Genomic DNA, 21,548 nt, shown 5'->3' on the forward strand with positions numbered 1-21,548 from the left:
CTCTGAATCGAACATGAACATCTTTTTAAATTTCTTTCCCTCCAGACTGACAGCTCCATAAAAGCAGGGGTGGCAGCTATTTTAGTCACCTATTTTTATTAAGCATATACCACGATACCCAGCAACGGTAAGTACTCAATAAATAAATGCTGAATATATTTTGATTAAATTCCCTATGTATAGCTTCTTCAGAGTTGCAATTCTTTATCACGCTGTTTTATACTTTGCACGCTTTTCCTGTGATATGTTAAAATATAAACTACTATGAAAGATTTTGAACTTTGAATTTAAATATAATGACAACTTTCTGCCACCTCTGGAAATAATTGGCATAACCCAGAATCACAAAGTCGGGGCTGGGAAATCGCAGCTCCACAGTTACGCCAGAGAGGTTTTAAATACTCCCCTAAAACACTTCTTTTTAATCCTCAAAATGAAGATTTTGTTCATCTTGTGGAAATGGTGCACGTGAACAGATGTACTCTGCAAAAACAAAATTTGATCAATATTGGCCAGAGAACAAAGGGATTTAGACCCGAATGATTTCCACATTTGGCTACTGTGTATCACTCACCGGAGACAGCAGCGACTGCCCTGCTGTTGCAGAAAAGAGCTGTGCTGATTTCCGTTAGACATGCTTCTGCTAAAATAGATTAATTCTTAGTCATCAGAATCTGATTTGGGCTCAAGCTTAGCAGGCTAATTTTCAGCCTATGGGAGTAACATCATGGTAATTTTCCGATCATTTAATGGAAAAGAAAACAGCAAAGATAAAAGAAAAACACGACACCAAGAGGCTACAAATGTCAAATATTGTCTGCCTCTCTTGCCCATTAAATATCATCTGGGTAGGGTTTACTTTTACAAGGCATGATTTCCCTAATAATTAAGAGTGGGAAGGTTCTCAGAGTGTGTGGTTTACTATTTAGAAAAATGTCACTAGAACAAGGCTAATTAAACCTTGGCTTTTCATCACAGTTTAGCTTTGGTTGCTATAGTTCCCTGCAATTTGAAGCAATGGTCTTGGGCTATATTTTACTACCAAAGGAATATAGGGTACTTTGGAACAAACAGTTATCAGAAAGAAATATTTCAGTGGGAATTTGATTTTTAAAAAACTAGTGATTTGTAGCTTTTCTTCCATTGTATTTCTTACACTGAAATGGCTGTACTGTACTCCATAACCAACTTGGCTCAAACATGCACATATTTATTAAATGTATATATGCCTTCCAGTGGCATTTTGCCAAATACTGAGCAAAAAATAATTGATAGATCCTGGTCCTTGCCCTTGAGATGCTCAGTCTACTGGGAGAGCGACACAGTGACAACAAGTGCCATTAAAAGGAGCTACGTATACGGTGCTATGAAGACCCTGTGTCCAGGGAGTTAGAAGAGGTTTCCCAGGCTCTCACCATCCAACCAACTCTTGAAGCTGAAGTAGGACTTTACCAGGATTATGAACTTCCAGCCAAACCTGGCAGAACATAGTTTCTTCTTGGAACATCACTATAAAAATTTTTTTCAATAAACTTTTTAATTTTAGATTTACAAATGAGAAGTTACAAAAATAATACAGAGAAATCCCATTTTCCCCTAAAGTTAAGAAATTACATGACCTTGGCACATTTGTCGAAACTAAGAAATTAACATTTACTATTAAGTAAACAGACATTTTTACAATTTGCATTTTTTTACAATTTACAATTGTACAATACAAAAATTATTTGTATTTCACCAATTTTCCCATTAATTTTTGTTGCTGTTTTTGTTATTCCAGGATCAAATTCAGGATACCACATTGCATTTAGTAGTCATTTCTCCTTAATCTCCTCCAGTCTGTGGCAGTTTCTCAGTTTTTTCCTTGTTTTTCACAACCCCGACAGTTTTGAAGAATACTGGTCAGGTGTTGTCTTAGTCCATTTGCGCTGGTACAACAAAATACCTTAAACTGTGTAATTTACAAACAATAGAAATTTAGTTCTCACAGTTCTTGAGGCTGGGAAGTCCAAGATCAAGCCACCCAGGAGATTAGGTGTTTTGTGAGGGATTGTTTTCTGTTTCATAGATGGTACTTTCTTGCTGCATCCTCACATGGTGGAAGAGATGAACAAGCTCCCTCAGGCCTCTTCTATAAGGGCACTAACCTCATTCATGAGGGCTCTGCCCTCAAGAGCCAGTCACCTCCCCAAAGGCCCTACCTTTTAATGCCACTACATTAGAGATTATGTTTCAATAACAGGAATTTGGGGAAGATAGAAACATTCAACCCGTAGCAAGTAGTTCAGTTTGCGTGTGTCTGAGGTTTCCTCATGATTAAATTGGAATTATGGGTTTGGGGAAACAATACACAAACATGTCCTTCTCATCAAACCAAGGCTACATGATATCAACGTGACATACCACCATTGATGTTAACCTTGATCACTTGGTTAAGGTAGTGCCTGACAGGTCCACTAAAGTTGTTATTTTTCCCTTTCCATCTTCTAACCTTTGGAAAGGAGTCAGTAAGTCCAGGCCACACTCAAGGGGAGAGGAATTAGGCTCCACCTCCGGGATTGGGGTGTATCTACGTATCTTTTTTGGAAGGGAGATTTATCCTTTCTCCCCCATTTATTTTTTTATTCAATCATGTATTTATATCAATTTGTACTCATGTATATTTAATGCTTTGAGTTATTGTCCAAGACTATATTATTTATTTTGTTTCTCAAATTATTCTGGCCTTAGCCAGTGGGGGCTCTTTTAGGTTGCCTCGTGTGTCCTTTTGACATGCTCCATATTTTCATTCTTTTAGCACTTCCTGGCCTTTTGGTTCTACAAGATACTCCAGGATCATCTTGCATCATCCATGGATTCAGCCCTAGAATCTACCATTTCCCTAAGGAGCCCTGGTTTCTTTTATTAGAGAATAGTATTAGAAACCAAGATATAGGCATTGAGCATGGTTTTTATTAGTGTATTCAAATGCTGAGATAAAACACAAGTATGAAGAAGAGATGGCAGCAAAAAAAAAAAAAAAAAAAAATGGAAGCTAGAAAACATAGACCAATGGGAAAGTGACTCAACAGACTGTGAAAAATAAAAGGTACACCAGCAGCAGTGGAAATATAAAAGCAAGCCAGCTGGTACCACAGAACCCCAGAAAAATTTGGAATTGAAGGCACAAGAATGTGGGAATGCAGATGGGCTGAAAAGAGAATGGGTAAAAGCCTATTTTAGAAACCGACCCCTACTTTCCTTCCCACCCCATGGACACCAAGGCAATATTCATCCCCACACCAGCACAAGACTGGGGCTTCATGTTCCAGACAGGTTCGACCAGAAGGATTCTGGAATCAGGAACACTAGGCCCAGTTGAAGGTAGGAGTATTCAACTGAAAACAGGAGAATTATATGAAATATCTCAGCTCACTTCTTTCCTTTGTCCCGGAGAACACTGTCAACCAGATTAAGGACTCTGCTTTGGATAAATTTGAAGACTGTGCTGTGTTTTGTATTATTCTTCATTTGCTGTTTCTCCCTGAGGGAAAATGATATACACTTCCCTGCTTACCTCAAGCCTGGTCCTTTGAACAATGAAAATATGAGCAGAAGCTTTTATCAGGATCGATGGTTTCTTGCGCTGTATTCACCCTCGGCCATGAATTCAGTTATATCCAGACAGGACAACTCCATCAACCTGGATCTTGTAGCAACAATAACGAGAAGCAGAGCTCCAGCCAACTGGTAATGGACTTGTTGCGTAGCCAGAAATAAACCTTTGTTGTTATAAGCCTGTGAAGTTTTCAAAGCCTTTGTTATTCAACATAATTTTTCCTGAATAGATTGATATGTCTTTTCTTCCTTTTTTGGAGCTTTGTTGAACTCTTTTGAAAGATGTCTTTGGGCCCTGTGGTACTTTATATGAGGTGTGAGTTTCTAATATATTCTCTCCCCCACCAAGCAGATGCTTCAGCTGTTGGCTGGGACGATGAGTCATTCTATTGTACCACAAGAATAAGTGCTAAAATGTAGTGCTGGCCAAGTGAGGCTTGCTTTCTCAGTTTCTCATGACATCACTAGGGTTGGTATCACTGTGTTGGGATTAGACCTGTGGAAGTCTAGCTCAGCAGATTTCCACTCCTGCTTAGGATCAGGATGCATTCTTAGAGACCTGCACAGCGATCATGAGACACCTACTTTAAGAGATTAGAAGAGATTAGACGCTTCTTCATCAGCATAACCTGTGCTTGTTTTGAACTGGAAAACTGGTTACTCTCATGGTATCACAGAAAACTCAAAAGGCTTGAGTATCTGAGAGGATTTGAGGAAGCCTCTATTGTAGAGCTAGTTTCCTTATTTATGGGTGTCTAAACTACCATTAAAAATATGCATTTACCATCCCAGTCTAATAGCCATCTGTTGAGTCTATCAGCTTGCGGTTGTGGTGGAACCTAGGGTATACCAGAGCTAAAAGATCTTGGAACATTTTTCCAGAAAAGAAAAACAACCACCCTGCTAATCTGGGCAAATAGCGAGGAGGGCTGGGTTACTATAAAATCTGTTTTACATAATATTTTTAAGTGAAAAATTTTACTTTCCAAAGCATACTCTTGAAATGAATTATTACAACTAGATAGTGGAGCATGGTGGTTAAGAGTAGAGAACCTGGAGCCAGACTGCCTGAGTTGGCTCTACCACTTGTTAGCATGTGACTGTCTTAAGTTAGGCTTCCGGGATGCAGACTCTGGGGCCGACATTCCATGCAAGAGGCTTATGGGAGAATGCTCTAGGGGTCAACACTTTTGAGGAAGTAAGGAGAATGGGGTTGAGTGGGAGGAAAGGTGAACTGTGATGTAGTTGCAACCGGGCTTCAGTTGATCTCATGAGGAGCTCTGGGGCTGGAATGGCCTTTCAGAAACGTCCTGAATTGAGGCAAGGGGCATTGGGTGTGGATTGCTCCAAAGGGAGGAGAATAACCCTGGATGAAGCTTTACCCCACAGAAATTTCTGGGGAGGGACTCACCTGTGGCCGACAGCAGCCAATACATCTCGAATGACAGCCTGGCTCCAAAAGAGTGCTGGAAAATGCACAGCACTCTCTCAGGAGCACCACAATTACCCTGGGAAAGTTACTTAAGCTCTCTGTTCCTCAGTTTCTTCATCTATAAAATAGGAGTAATAATAGTACTTTTCTCATTGGGCTGTTATAAGGATAAATTAATATTTGTAAAGCAGATGGAATATTGCCCACCACACAGGTAGATTATGTAAGTGATTGTTCAGTGGAGGTTTCCAGAGAATATACTTTGACAAACAGGGGAGTTTTATAACCAGTCTAATAATTGCTTCTATGAGGATAGTTACTCTGAAAGTGCTTTTCAATGTTTGAAAGCGGTTAATACCCAAGTAGTTTAGGTCTCCATTAAAATCTTAAGTATTAATTTGCTTGGAAGCTATTTTTTAATAATTATGGAAATATAAAATTTATCCTAGGATTTATTCAGATTATTTTGAATTGCTAAAATATGAATTAAAGGAGTATAATTTTTGGCAAGTGCTATACTATACACCATATGTGCATTTTCTCCTTCCTCATTACAACTACCTTATAGGATAGATCCTATACTGTTATCACTATGCACAGAGGAGAAATTGAGTCTCAGAAGGGTTTGCAAGGCTGGGAGTCAGAGCTGACTCCAAAGCCTTGATACTTAACCACTGAGCTGTACTTTCTTCCACATAAGTCACCCACACATTCAGTTGTTCCAATTCTTTAAAATATGTTTGATTTCTTAAGCATTGTACTCAAAGAAAATGTAGCCTTCTGGTGTTATCCTTCACAAAGAGTCATACATAAGTCAAAAGCATCATATTGGATCTTCTTAGTGGAAGAGCCAAGCTTCTCATCTCATATAATAAATAATTGAAGTACTAAAGTGTTAACTTGTACGCATAATGAAGATGTCAGCTTGCATGATATGCTGGAAGCATTGTATAAAAAGATGCATTCTGTATTAAATTATATACTTAGTATGAGGATATGTATCATGGCATCAAAAATTTACTCAGCACTTTTCTAATCACAGCATCTAATCACAGTCTCACCCTTCAAAAACCTGATCCTTTAAAAACAGCTTAGATATAGCCACTAATCCGCTAATTCATAGTTACTTGTAGTTCTGCCCAAAGTCAGCAATTGTGCCTGTCGGTTGAGTCACTTAATCAATAATTGAAGCTCCACAACTGCTAATGCTTGACTGATGCACCCCCTTGACAATTTTATTGCTAAATCTCCACGTTTGGAATATCCTAACTAAGCTAATTTTAACTGGGGCAGCCTGAGATACAAGGTCAGGTTAAATATGGTAAAAGAAGACAAAAGCATTCCAGATACTGGAGAATGCTTGTTTTTCAAAACAGAATGTATTTTGGTGCTATTTCGCCTTTCAATATCCATTCCCCCCACACCATCACACCAGCTCAACTTTGTGCAGGTAGATACCTTGAGCTCAGTTAAGTATAGCCCCCAACCCAACTAACCCCAGACTATTGAAGACAGAGTTAAAAGCTGTCATTTCTTCCAAATACATCACTGACTGATATGGTGTCCCTACATGTCTCTCCATCTTTTCCTTTCCATTTCTACTTCCCAACATTCTGACAGCTGCCTTTTACACTGTCAAAGGTAATACTATTTATGTTCAGTTCTCTAACATTTTTAAATGTTCTATGCCATGTCTATGAATTGGTTCTGAATCCTAAAATCAAAATATTGTGTTTCCATAATAGCTATGTTAATATTATGAATATGTTACTATTCTAGTAGGACCACGTAGTGGGTTATAAGTACATATCCCATATTATTACACCTGAGCCACTCAAAGGACAATGTCGAGTTTAAATAATTGCTCTTTCCTTACACTTCAATAGCTCAAAATTTATTACATATTTTGAGTAGTTATTGCTCATGTGGTATTTACTTTTACTTTTCCTGGATTTCTGATTGTTTTTGTTTTCTTTTTGGGAAAATGAACATATACCTTCTTCACCATATCCTCAATATCTTCCAGATTCTGACTCATTATTGGAATCCAGTACATTTTTTCCTTGAAGTTCACCAACTTCTATTAGTCTACTAACTCCAATTTGGATTGGTTTCAGAATATTTAGGCCATAACTTTCTTACAAAACTTTTTAAATAAGTTTCTAGTTGCCTTCTTTTTTTTTTTAAATGCCTTTTTCATATATTCAAGCTTTCCAAATTTTCAGTCATTTTATCCATTTCATGGGGGTACTTTTTCCTATGTCCTTTCCCAACCCCTCTGCTCTCTTAATTCAGTGCAACCTCAAACTCCTGGGTTCAAGTGATCCTCCTGCCTCAGCCTCTGGAGTAGCTGGGGCTGTAAGTGTGTGCCACCACACCCGGCTAATTTTTTCTATTTTTAGTAGAGAAGGGGTCTCTTGCTCAGGCTTGCCTCGAACTCCTGACCTCAAGCCACAGTCCCGCCTTGGCCTCTCAGAATGCTAGGATTACAGGTGTGAGTCTCTGTGCCCAGCCCTTATTTAGTTTTGATAGATTGCTCTCTAGGCCTGATGCACAGCCATTATTCTAGACATTACTGTTCAACAGGGTTGAATCAATTGTTTTCTGTGATCTTAACTCTTGGTCTCAGTCAAATCCCTCATAGTGAGGAACATTCTTAAGTAATGTCATAAGAACAGGCTGAGTGGAAGATGAACTTTAGGAATTTGAAGATTTCCAAATACTGTATATTTTATTTTGCTACACACTTGATTGATAGGTTAGTTGGTTCTAGAACTTTAGGTTTAAAATGATTTTCCTTCAGAATTTTTAAGATACTACACTAATATAGCACCCAATTTTGCTATTGAAAAGATTGTTACCATCTTGGTTCTAACTTTTCTGTAGGTGGCCTCTTTTTTCTGAACAATTTTAAGATATTCTTTTTAATCCCATGTTCTGAAATTTTTATTCTTGGTAATCTGAAATTCACAATGCTATAAACGTATCTCTTTTAGTTATTGTTCTAGGCACTCAGATTTGTATCTGAAGACATGTATCTCCCTTCATCACTGAGCAACTTTATTATTTTATAGAAAATACCTTCCCCTCCACTTTCCTTGAACTCTCCCATGGGAATCCTATAGGTTGAAGATTGGATCTCCTAGATTAACACCCTATACTTTTTCTTATATATTGTTTTCTCTTTTCCTTTTTTGTCTTTCTTTTCCTCTTTTAAAAAAAATTTGAGTCTATATTTTGGGATATCACATAAACTTTACCTTCAAACTATTCTTTAATCTTGTAAAAATTTGAATTGTGTTTTTAATTTTCAAGTGTTCTCTTTCACTTTATGATTAGCCTTTTTAAAAATCATCCTTTTCAAATTTTATATAAGGTTTTCTCAAATATAAAACAAATTAAAATGATTTTTAATATTGTCTTCTAGTCGCTGTGATATTTGTTTTCATACAGTTTATGTTTTTCTATTAATCTCAGTCTTTCTCAATAATGCTTAAAAGATTTCTTCCAGTGTTTTGTGATTCTCGTTGTCTAGACATATCTACTCATTTTAGAATGTGAGAGAAATTTTTGACAGGGAGCCCTATGTGGGTGAGTCTTGTTGATTTATTCTCAGGTGATACCTAGGTATACAGAAAGGTGACCAATCATTAATGTCAGAATGAGGACAGATTTTTCACAGGGTTCTTAGATTTCTCCCAAGATAATTTCTTCAATTGTTTTAGAGAAGAATCCTCTGATTTCTTACTGAAGGAGAAGAGGCTGGCATTAGGCTAATGGACAAGCAGATGTTGTGTATACAGTAGTTGCGTGTGAGAAGTTGTGTATACAGTAGTCCCCCCGCCCCTTATCCACGATTTTCCTATGGTTTCAGTTACCCACAGTCAACTGCGGTCCAAAAATATTAAATATGAAATTCCAGAAATACACAATTCATAGTTTTTAAATTGCATGCCATTCCAAGTAGTGCGATGAAATCATACATCTTTCTACTTCACCCTTCCTGAGACGTGAATCATCCCTTTGTCCAGCATGTCCCCACTTCCCACGCTGTCCACCTTTCGGTCACTTAGCCATCTCGGTTAACAGATTGACTGCCATGGTACCACGTGCTTGTGTTCAAGTAACCCGTATTTTACTTAATAATGGCCCCAAAGCACAAGAGCAGTGATGCTGACATATTGTTCTAACTGTCCTATTTTATTATTAATTATCACTGTTAATCTCTTACTGTGCCTGATTTATGTTAAACTTTATCACATGTATGTATGCATAGGAAAAAACGCAGTATGTACAGGGTTCAATACTATCTGTGGTTGCAGGCAGCCACTGGGGGTCTTGGAACTTATCCCCATGGACACGGGGGCTGCTGTACGCACATCCTGTTGATATCCTTTCTCAGTCAGCCTCACTTCCCAGTCCTCCCGCAGTCCAGGCCTTAGTGAGATCCTCCTGGCCATTCATCCATGGCCTTCAATATAGCCAGCCCACTTTGCCGTGTTCGGTGCTACAGTCTTCATCATTCAAGCTTGCATTTGCTTTCATTATTCAGAACTTTGTGGGAATCTCTGGTCCACCTGTGCCTCCTTCCATAATGTTTTTATTAGGACTCATTTTAAAATGTAGTCTTGGAAAAGAGAAATCTCGGCTCACCAGTTTGTACAGAAACTAGTTTTACATTAAAAAAATAATCCTGGAAACTGGGTAAGGGGTTTATATTAATATTTCAACAAGTAAACTTGGAAGCATGGCCACCAGTGGGAGGCTATTTCAGTAACCCAGGTAGTAAGATGATGGGCATCTAGACTAGTGTAGTGGTCATGAAGATATTTATAGAAAAATGATGATTTAGACCTGCCAAGGAGATAAAATAGAACTAGTGGTTCACTGAATAAAATAAAGAAGTGGAATTAAGGATGACATTCAGGTGTCTGGCCTGCGCAACTACATGGCCCATACCATCCTTTGTGACACAGGGAACATGAGAGCGTGTGTTCAGTGGGGCAGATGGGCAAGCTTGATTTGGATATGTTAACATGTGTCATCCAAGTCCAGATGTTCTGGAATCAGTTGCACGTACAAGTTGGCAGCTCAGGAAAGAGCTCCAGACTGAAAATGCAGGTTTGGTAGTGATTAGCACACAGATGCCACTTGAAGCCCTAAGAATGGGTATGTGTTGCTGTGCAAAAACAAGAAGAGTAGGGGACAGGCTTCACACAGAATCTGGAAGGATACTGACATGAAAAAGACAAGAGGAGGAAGGGGAGCCCACAACAGCACCTGAGAAAGGAGAGAAAGAGACGAAGGACTTAAGAAACACTGATGTTTGAGGAAGAAAACAAGTCACGAAAAATTCTAAGATTTAGACATTCATAGGTGAGAAAATCCAAGAGGCTGACGCGTCCAGAAGCTCTATTACCCATCTGATGTACCTGCCTGGCAAAGCCCAGCTCTGGACCAGCCCAGCTGTCATCATTCATTTGGATGATTGCAACGGTCTCCACTGGTCACTCTGCCTCTGCCCAGCAACGTGCCCATCTGGTCCTCATTCTGGGCAAAGCTGATGAATTGTTTCCCTTCTCAAAACCCTTCATGGATTGCCACTGCCCTTTAATGTAAGGTCAAATTCTTTGAGCTAAAGGAAGGGTCCCATGGACCTCATTTGGACTTCCACTGTGCCCAACACACACTTCTATCGCAGCACTTACATTCTTATTGCACTACTTTGTTTACATGCCTTTCTTTCCCACTTGACTGTAACTTACTTGAAGTTAGGATTCGTATCTTATTTTTAGTTCTCCAGCAACTACTTTGTTCAATGTTTACACATGAATGAACGAAAATAGAACATAGTTTAATACTGGCTTGATGGCCCCAAATCATCAGTTTAATCATTTAATCAACAGATTTTAATCAATATAAAATCAATGTATTTTACTTCTAAGACCTGTTGTGGTATCCTTGCCTCTGTACTAAATAACCCAATTCTTCAGTTCTTGAGTACTTTTTGTACAGTTTTTTATGTCTTCTCTCTTCCTGCCAGGACTAAGCTATGAATTCTTGCTAACTTAATTGTCTTATCAATAATTTTCTCATTTGTTTCTCATTTCTTATGTGCTGAGAAATCTATGGATGATCCAGCTTGTTAACATTTTGAATAAAATAAGCATAAATAGATCGAGTGAGAATTTGAGCTCTTCTCCTAGGCCTAAGGTGTTCCAGCTGTCGTGCCTAGACCTTGAGACAGATGGTTTGTTAGCTCAGAGGGTTCTATGTTGTACCACCTAGTTCTCTGGTGGGTCAGGTAGGCCAGGGAGCCTAACAAAGAGTTGCTGAAATGCAAAAACTACATGCAAAAGTATATTATTTATCAAATATACTAAATATAATTTGAACCTAATTTCTTGACTCAGTGTTATGCATGGCAATATTTAATGAATTATCTGTGGGTATGTTGAAGAATTAATCAAATTCTCCCACATTATAATCTATTCTGAATGTAGCTTCTGCTGCTTTTTCCAGCTCAGTGATAAAACACCAATCCCATTCTCTGCTGCCCCTTATCACCACCACCACCAGGATGCTCAGAGTTATCAGCTCTACGTTATGTTTACAAATGGAAAGATTGTTGCAGCCTATGTCACTGCCTCATTATTTCTGTTTTTCCATTGTAACTTTTTACTGCTACCGACAGTTATTTCTTATCCCTTCTATTACTTGCTCCCCACCCATCCATCACCACCACTCTCTGGTTACAGCTTAGGGCTGAAATGAAGTTTCCTAGAGAATCTGAATAGTACATGAAAGCTTGGATAGGCCCAGTCGAAGTGTATGTAACGAATCATCTGTGGAAAACCATCCCAGGATTCTGTTCATTTGAGTCATTATTTCCAGTGCTTATTATGCTTAGGTTTTTTTGCTTTGAGAATTGACCATATACATTATCCTGGATTCAAGAAAATGGTATTTTTTATTTCACTAACTTTATAAAAGAAGAATGACAATACTATCTTCTCAATAAAACCATTCCCATTGTTCTTAGTTGGACACATTTTTTTCTTCCTTTGAATTCTTGCATAATAGCACTTAATTAATCCTTAAATAGAAATTATTACAATCTCTTATTTTACAAAATGTGGACGCTTATTTTACCCTCCTGCCTACAGTGATTAAAGCAATCTACAGACAGGAATTCTGATTTACTCATCTTTGTTTTCCTTGCAGCACCAAAAGAAGTAAAAATAACAGGCATTTAACAATTATTTAAAGAGCTGAACAGAAGCACTTGACGCTCATAAATGCATAAAGTTACTTTATTTTAAGTATACATATAATTTTGAAAAATATAAATGCTAAAATATCTCATCTTCTTCATCTCTTAATTCCATAAAAGTCACAATAGAAAGCTTCATAAAACTGTAAAATACTATAATGTTATAGGAATTTTAGGTTTTATATTGGAAAAAATTATTAGTAATATATTGAAATGTTTTCTGTTCTTTATCATTTTGTTCCACCATGTTGATCTACTTCATTTAAAATAAAAAGATGCATCATTTCTCCAAAGTTAATAAAGACTTAAGAGAATAAAAATAAGAATATCTGAAAGTGCGTATTGATTCTGAAAAGTAATGTGTACGAATATGTACCAGCCATGAAAATGGCTAAAAAGAGGCAACTATTCACTCTTTTCACATCGTAGGACTGGGACAAAGTTACTTCTGGCTCTAAAAGTTTCACTGGATGACTTTAGCCCTGAGTTGCAATATTTGTCTAGGAAACAAAATTCTTGATTCTTGTAAGTACCCATAGAGCACAATGAAATGAGCCAAGAAATAGGACATACCCAAATTTCTGGTCAAAATGCAACTTGACTGTTAGCATATGTTACAAAACTTTTTTTTTTTTTTTTTTTTAATTTTAGGCTGCAATGAAGCTCAATGAAATCATCATCTGAAAATTCCCAAGGCCCTTCAGGTAGTGAAGTGCTATGAAATATCACTTGATTACATTCAGCCACTTGGTGCCACTGGGCTTCATGCTCACGCTGTGAAAAGCAGATGTTAACTATCATGGGATAGAAATGAGAAAAATCTCAGGTTCCTGCACCAAAATCATTAAGTGGTATGAAAAGGATTGAAGAAAGCTTTGTCCCATCCCTGAACAATGTCAACCTCTGTAATACAGCTCAAACGGTTTTGTTTTGTTTTTAGAAGATAGTCAGCAGTCAATACATTTCAAGTACTTTAACACAGTTTTAAAAAAAAGAACCCAAAAACTTGGAAGACAATCATTCTCTAATAAACATCAATAGACAGCTGATAAAAGATTCACTCTGTGTGGGTTGGTGCATGTGCATAAAATACACACAAACTGAATTACTGACAGCAGACAATTGTTTTCCCCCATTCTTTCAGGTGGGCTGCAGAGGAGGGAGGCTTTTGTTTGCCTACTTCCTAAGTCCTAAATCCCCTCCCCACTGCCACTCCCCAACCTGGACTAAAGAAGAGGAAGAAACATTCCTGCCTATGGCACACAAAACAATTAGGATTCCAAGTAGTCATTTCTCACACTAGAGAAGAGTGAATTTCATCAAGGAAAACAGTGTTCCCAAGAGATTTTCTCTCAAACACAAAAGCAGAGGCATTTATGCTCCTCCGATAAGGCAGATGCTGGCCTAGTCATGGCTTTCCTTCCAACAGTAAGTTTCTACAACCACAAACAGGACTTCTGGTTAACAACTCTTGATTGTGCTTAGCCTTTACTTCAAGCAACTGGAATCTTTCACCTCCCAATGCATATCAGGGGGAAAGGGAGAAACACTTTATAAAAAATTTACTGTTGTAATTTGTGTCCAGTTTACATAGAAACAAAACCACCCTAAAATCTGTCCAGTTCTTCATCACTGAGTAAATTCAGTTAAAATATAGATAATTTGGGGGCTCTAGGTGGACCTCAGGTTTTGCTTGGTAGTTTGGTAACTATGTCTGTTCCTTTGAAAGTAATGATTTTTTAAAAAACTACCCCAGGTTCCAGTAAACACTGAGAGGGTTTGATATTACCTGTTTAGTTAGTGAATATAAGGTACTATTCTGTGTTCGTACCATGAACACCAGCCTTCTGTCACAGAATGCAGGTGATGAATGGAGGTGCAGAGAGTTTTTACAGCTGTTATACCTAAAGCTCTATGATGAGCTAAGTTGCTTTAGGAATTCTTTGAAAGGTATGGAGGAGGCATGAATCTGCAAACACTTGATTTGTGATCAGAAAAAAAAATATGTATCTAGAGCTTTTATAAAAGTAAACATAAATGTCTTTAACAAAATCATAGGTTAGGCTGAATTTTTATGCATGGTTTTAAAACATTTTATTGATGCTTCTATTAGTAATAAAAGGGGAAAGTTCTCATATAGCTCTATATTAGAGTAACAGAAAACCAGATAATGTAGAATAATCATTTAAGGATAGCTCTAGATACAAATATGATGCCAAAATTTGGCATGTGAGATTTTAACACAATAATATGTAATTCACCATTACCATTTTAATGACAAAATTAGGGTCATTTATGTCTAATTTGTGTAAAATTAAGTTTTAAGATTATCAGATACTGCAAAGTAACAGCCAACTCTGGATGATAAAATTTTTTATAATCAAAATGTCAAGGACAGATTTATAATTTAGTTAATATAAAAATGAGTGGGAGTCAATAAGTATATATCATAAAACCAAAATAAATGGTTTCATTCTGCTTCTCCTACTCTTCCTATAATCAGTTATAGTTAGGATATAGCACAACTGTGGTTGTATGAATCCAAAATTATAGATTCAACATTAAAATATTATTTTTAACATACATTCACAATACATAATGTACCTGTTCAAGACATTACATTTAAATACCCTGTTAAATTTGTTTACTAAAGGTCTAATTTTCAATGTGGTACTTTGAAACACACATACATATATATGTACACAAATATATTCTAAATGTCCCAATCTCAAAGAATAATTTGCCTTTGCCTCCTAAAAAAAAGTGTGTGAGAGTACTGTTAAAAATATATGCACATCTACCTCTGCAGATCTATCTGCAATCCTGCAACACTTTATAGATGTGTGAATGGGCTAGTAATACTCCTACAGATTTTGTACTGTAAATATGAGCTATTGTATCAATAATGGTGACTGACAATATGGGTAACAAAATACATTTACCCTCATTTGCATAATGGTAAATTTCTTGGACCCCTGATGGATTTTTCACATGCGGTTTGGTTTTTATGAAAACTGGCACAAGAGACTTGACAGCTTTGTCTTTTGCCTACTGTCGTCACTCTTTCCTCTTTCTAACTTTGCACATACGTGCACCAGCCACACACAGAGCACATACACAAACACACAAATACTTCAAAATGAAAAAATTGTCTAACAATACTGCATAGGACATCGACATGGTAATACAATCAACATCTGTACCCAAATACTACTGTTATCAGAACATCAGTTATTCCCATGACACAGGAGTTTATTTCTTCTCCCTCAATCTCCTTCATAGAACAGTTGAATTTCTTTTAAAGAAAGGGAAAAATGGATGCTTAGAAACATGGTGTTTTTAATCTGATCTAGCCTTCTGGCTTACCCTAGAGATTGTGTATTTGTGTTTGTGTACGTGTGTGTAAAAATCACATTATATACAATACAATTTTTACAGAAAGCCTGGCAGCTACAAATAAGAGGTAGAACTACTCAAAACTATGTTTCCTGCTGCAGGAAAAAATTCATTTTCTTTACAGTAATTAAAAAAAAGTTTTAAAAATTGACAAAAAATAAGTTGCAGGTTAGGCCCCATAATTTAAACAACAAAATCTAGGAAGAAAAATATTCTTCAATATACTCAACAGATAAGTTCATTAAAGGGTTAAAAAAAGTTGCATAGGAAAAAGGGACATTCCAGCACTTGCTACAATGATGGCAATGGTTTCTCTAGAGGGAGTGAAGTACCTTTAGTTTTCTTCTTTTGATAACTCTAAGATTAGGGTTTACAAGCAAGAGCAAGTTAGAATAGCAGCACTTTTTTCCGGTCAGAGAGCTCTGTAAGTGAGAAGGGGCTCTGTCTGGAGGTCAAGGTTTGTTCTACCAGACAAAGACAAGCCAGTTAGCATAGCTCCACAGCTAAAGCTGTAAGTTCCTTCAATATTTTAATAAAAGGTATTTGTAAAATCCTTAACACTTTTGTCCTCTGCTTAATAGAGGAAAAGGACAGGGTCTGTGCGTGTCTCGAGTGATACAGGAATTTGGTTGTCAGAGGACACCTCTGAAAGTTTAGGAACAAAAGGGGGATTGCTCAGATGCTGTTTTTAAGGAACGGTACACTATTGTCTTGATTTTACCTATGCAAGAGAGAAGCAGAGAGAGAGCGCTGTATTATTTGGCCAGTGACCAAAAACTGAAACAAAAGTTAAAAAATAAACAAACAGCCAGACAAAAAAACCCAAGAACATTAACAACAAAACTGTCAGTTTCAAGAAAGACAAACAGGTTACAATGTAGTTTCTGTTCCCTTGCTCCTCCAGAAATAATCATTGTCTTCAGGCTCAAGTTCTATTCTAATTTGAGGCACAACTTTTACTGGAGTTCTAGGAGGACTAGAGGGAAAAAAAAAAAAAAGAGAGAGAGAGAGAGAAAGAAAAGAAAAGAAACAGTAAGTTTATCATCTGTCAAATGTTTATGCCCTGGACAGAAGTCAAATGTGTCATTCTTGTTCTCTTTTAATACTTATCTCTTCCCTGTGTTTACAAAAACAAACATTTTTCAATGGGAGGAAGGTACCAACAGAATCAAGAAATTCAAGTAAAAATTCCGTAAGATCTCATACCGAGATTAAAACAAAACAAAACCAAAAACGAGAAGAGGGACTACCAGGTGGGTAATACTGTTGGAAATTAAAGGACAAAAAGACTGACATGATGAAAACGTTCAGAGATTTCACCACTTTGAGAATCAAGTAGGACCTGAAATCTCTAGAGCCTTATTAAGACAGAAGGAAACTACTAGAGGAAGCTCCCAGGAAGCACCAGTTACCCTTTTAAATCAGGGATGATACTGAAATTACAGGAGCTAATGGTTGATCCTGGGCTGTAACGTAATGTTATTGAAAGATGCCAACTTTTTTTCCTAGGAGTAAGTATGTCTCTTAGGATGCTTTCCACCAGTAAAATCTGGGACCAGTTTTGGTCATTGGGTAATCTATTTAAGATAAATCATAGAAAGGGAGGAGAACAAGAAGTTCTGCCAATAACCCACCATTAACTACATTTCTGTGGGGCAAACATCCCACAGAACCAGGTAAAATCCTGGGCTCTGCTTTACCTTGGCAAACCGAGTGACTGAAGGAAAGGAATTTTATCAGCATGATGTGTGGCGTTCAAGGAATGTTGGTGATCTTTCCCCTGGGGGAAAAAAAAATGTTTAAATCATAAATAGCAGGTCTTTGGTAAAGTATAAAATTAGAATGAAAATAAAAATCTTCACGAAAACTGATGTATTTTTCACAACTGGAAAGGGTAAGAAAGACAAGTTTAGACATTTCAATCAACAATGTATCAAGCCAGGACACCAAGTAGTGTAGTGTGGTGAAGCCCAAATCACTTAGTTTCCTTTATTTTACGTTTTCTGGGATGGGCCACTGATATCTTATCTTTTCAGTGAGAAGGGTAAGAAGGGAATCATTTTTAGAGGGTGACAGATGTCTTCTTAACGTATAAAGCTGGTTCTTAGATTTCCTTCCACATCCAGCCTTCACAAATTTGTCCTGCTGTTATTTATGGAGAAAAAAATAGAACAGTACTTACTTATACTGCCACTCTACTTCTATCACTTTTGTTCTTTCGTAGATTATAAAAATTAAAATGCCATTAGAAAATATTTCAGTCAAAATGATCATGTGTATTTTTGCTTAAGTAAACTTCTAATTTATCAGCTTGTAATTTATCCTTTTAAAGGATTTTTAAGAGGATGAAGAACAACTGGCATGTAAACTTTTTTCATAAGCCCCAAATTCTGACTGGTGATTTTTTTAAAAGCAGATTTTCCATTGTACTTAGAAGGGGCTGTACCAGGTTATGATGCCAACAGAAGAGATATACACTGGGCATATGTATGTCACGGTCTCCTATTGCTAGTAATGACCTAGAGATAAAAAACAAAGTCAGAACATGGTTTGGGGAGCTTCAATTCAAAAAGAAATTCTTAACCACATCCCTGATAGGACTAAGTAGAAATTAGCCTCAGTTATAAGTTATAGGTTACAAATTGGACACCCAAGGTAAGACTGCTTTGACTATTTGTTCTTTAAACTCAGTCTGGTGGCCAACCTAAGATGGGCTCCAGTGTTCCCTGTCTCCTGGCATTTATGTCCTTGTGAAATTCCTTCCCACACTGTAATAGGGTCAGAATATGGCAGAAGGGATGGTCTGTCACTTCTAAGACTCAGTTCTAAGACTGCAGCTTCTGTCCTGGTTTCTCTTTTTGTCACTGGCTTTGTGGGGCCATACTGTGGGACACAATAGTGACACCCACAAGCCAAGGAACTGCAACTCCCTGCCAGGGGTCTCAGGAGTGAGCTTGGGAGCAGGTCCCCAGCTCTAATCAAGTCTCTAGACACTCAGCCCCCAGCTGACAGCTGGACAAATTGATGATAATTTCCTAAGGGACCCTGAGCCAGAACGACCAAAGTCAGCCACTCCTGAATTTCAGAATGTCAGGCACTCTGCAAGAAAATACATGTTTGTTGCTTTAAGCTGACAAGTTTTATGGTAATTTGTTACTCAATAATTGGTAACTAATATACCCATTGTCATTCATGGATATTCACTTCTAACTTTTCTTGGTAACAGTAACCTATTAAAGTTGAGGTAGCCCTGTCAAATAGAAATAAAAGTGTCTCAACTCTCTTTTGTCCTATAACAGAGCAGTATACTTTGACGTGCACCTGAATCAAAAGAATGCATTTTCTTCACATGAGAACTCAGAGTGGAAAGTATTTGGGAGGCAATTGCTACCTGCCATTGGAAAAGCTTGAGATGTTTTCTAATGTTACCATAGAGGTTTTCCCCCTTTTCAAGTGACAGGTTAACTCAATTTACAGAAGAAAAGATGACATGTCACAAACCATTACACTGTAGCCACCAGGCTATTATCCCAGAAAGATGAGTGCAGTTACAATGTTGATTTTGAAAGAGCAGAAGGGGAATGAAGAGGTTAGGAAGAAAATGCATATATCTTAAAGTTATACCTAGAAAGTTGTGCTAATATTTTATGATTGTCGGTTTAATTGAAAATAATTATTCCAAATTCTCAATATTAACAATTGATTAATTGATCATTAAGAGACTCATGATGGAATTTCTCTTTTGAGCTGATTTGGTCATTGGTTGAAACCTAAGGAAGACAAACAGTAACAGACAGTGATGTAGTACTATAAGCTGCAATTCTAAATACCAGCAGAATAAAAGAAAAATCAATTTAAAACATGGTTACAAGTTTAGCAACTGGGAAAAAAAAAAAAAAGAAAACCTGGTAGTGATTTGGGGAAGAGAAAAAACTACCAAACAAAAATTTAAAACAAAACAAAAATTTAAAAGATTATGGATAAAAGGAAGAAGTTAAGGGTGAAGCTTGGGATACGTAAAAATGAAATTTTATAATCATTAAGTGTAAATCTTCACATAGAAAAAAAGAAAGACAAAATAGAGGGAAAGTTAACGTAGATGATAGTTCTAAAGTTTTTTCTCTGCAAGTGCAAATCATATTCAAGCAAGCAAGCAAGCAAGAGGTTAGTTCTACTCACTGTCGGAAGGTTTGCTATCGCTTAGGAAAGGTTGCTGTTCCATGATGTCCATTGGAATTTTAATACTTGGAACTTTTTCTGAGTATGGGCAGTCAGACTGTGAAAAAAATGTACAACAGTGCTTAGAATGTTTTTATCATACAGGCCATCCTACCTCCCAGCATTGATCAAACCTATCATATTATCATTTACATAATATTAAGGAGAAAAGCCTTAGATATGATCGTTTCCAATTTTCCAACTTTTCAAATTCTATACCACCGCTCCCCCTCACATTTGTTTTCCTCTCTTCTGAGTTAATAATGGGATTAAGCAGAACTACACCAACTACAGATCACTACAACCGAATTGCGAAGCGTTCCATAAGCTTGATCCTCAATCAGCAAACATTTCCGGGTTGCCCACGTGTGCAGTGGATGATCTCAATGTGAAAATAGATTAAATCTAGGAAACTTCTAAACTATAATACAGTCTTGAAATTCTTGTTTCCTTAATGCTCTCTGATTCCATCTTCAGGAAAATCATGCCCCATCTTTCCTTCCAAAACAAGCAGAAGATTTTTTTAACATCTACCATCAAGGAGTCTTCTATATAGACACAAAAATAAACCTTCCTCCCTTACTCTGCCAAACACTATTTTATGGTTAATGGGTCATTTCAATTTGCTTCTGCCAAAGACATTTGAAAATATAAGCAAATTATGAGAAGATAAAATCAAAAGTAAGGTGCTTACGATGGCCAGATAAGCAGAGAATCATAACCAGAATAAAATGATAAAATCAGGCTACCTAAAGAACAAGCCACCTAGCCCAAAATGTAACAGATTTTCACAGGATCATTATTTAACCTAAAAAAAAAAATCATTACATTAAATTCAACTCTATGTTTGGACTGAAAAGATCCAACTCATCTCTTAACTGAAAGTACCAAGGAGACAATCTTTAGCTGAAAGAAAACTATAAGAACATGGGGTCAAATAAAAAAAAATTTTTAACATAAAACTTATTAGTCACACTAAAAATTCCTTTAGGATGAATCTAAAGAGGGTAATGAGCTATTAATAGCCTTTTAGAGAACTAAGATCATGCAATTAAACTGAAAAAAGAAAAAAAATGAAGATGCCACCTGCACCTACCTTTATGGGAACGTCAACAATAAGTCCTACTACAGTATTTCAAACATTTTCCAAAACAATAGCACTCGTATGGGTGCACAGGTTGTCAGCTCATCCTTAATCACAGCCTACCAGGCAGGTTCAAAAATGACTGAATGGCTCAGAATGTTGGCAAAGTAATTGTCACTACTTCTGCCTCATCAACATTAGAGCTGTAACCTCCATGTCCCAGTGTGGTCCCTTGTATCCATGGACCCCACACCATACGAGTATCTGCTGAACATGGGGAGAGCCACCTTCCAAACACAGAGCCCTCAAATAATGGGCTCAACACATAGAGCTTACTGCACAGATGCACTCTAAAGTGCCTGGTGTGATTTACTGCCTAGGAACTAATGTGCGTGTTTATTTTGGTAGGGGTGGGACAGGGAAGAGGAAAAGGGAAAAAAAATAAGTTCCACAACATTATCTTCAAGAAATCTGTTGGGAATATGAAGCTAAAAATGGTAAAGATTAATAAAAGACTAGTATTATTTAAATAAAATATGATTTGTTGG

The 21,548-nt window shown here is 37.1% G+C and overlaps 1 protein-coding gene across 3 annotated transcripts in view; it reads right to left on the reverse strand.

Moving 5' to 3' along the window:
* Window positions 1–12,328: 12,328 nt before the first annotated feature.
* The window catches only part of SLC4A4 (solute carrier family 4 member 4), a 330,474-nt gene continuing 321,254 nt past the window's right edge, over window positions 12,329–21,548 (reverse strand). The window contains exons 24-26 of one of the 3 annotated variants that reach the window (XM_069458318.1): window positions 19,878–19,974; window positions 17,399–17,478; window positions 12,329–16,674 (exon numbers count right to left, since the gene is read on the reverse strand). In XM_069458318.1, the coding sequence (XP_069314419.1) occupies window positions 17,435–17,478; window positions 19,878–19,974 (141 nt within the window). In that variant the 3' untranslated portion in view covers window positions 12,329–16,674; window positions 17,399–17,434. The remainder of the gene's footprint in view (window positions 16,675–17,398; window positions 17,479–19,877; window positions 19,975–21,548) is intronic. The other 2 variants (XM_069458317.1, XM_069458316.1) reach the window with 2 other exon arrangements.

The sequence above is a fragment of the Eulemur rufifrons genome, chromosome 24 (genome assembly GCF_041146395.1).
Source record: "Eulemur rufifrons isolate Redbay chromosome 24, OSU_ERuf_1, whole genome shotgun sequence".
In the NCBI taxonomy this organism is placed as follows: domain Eukaryota; kingdom Metazoa; phylum Chordata; class Mammalia; order Primates; family Lemuridae; genus Eulemur; species Eulemur rufifrons.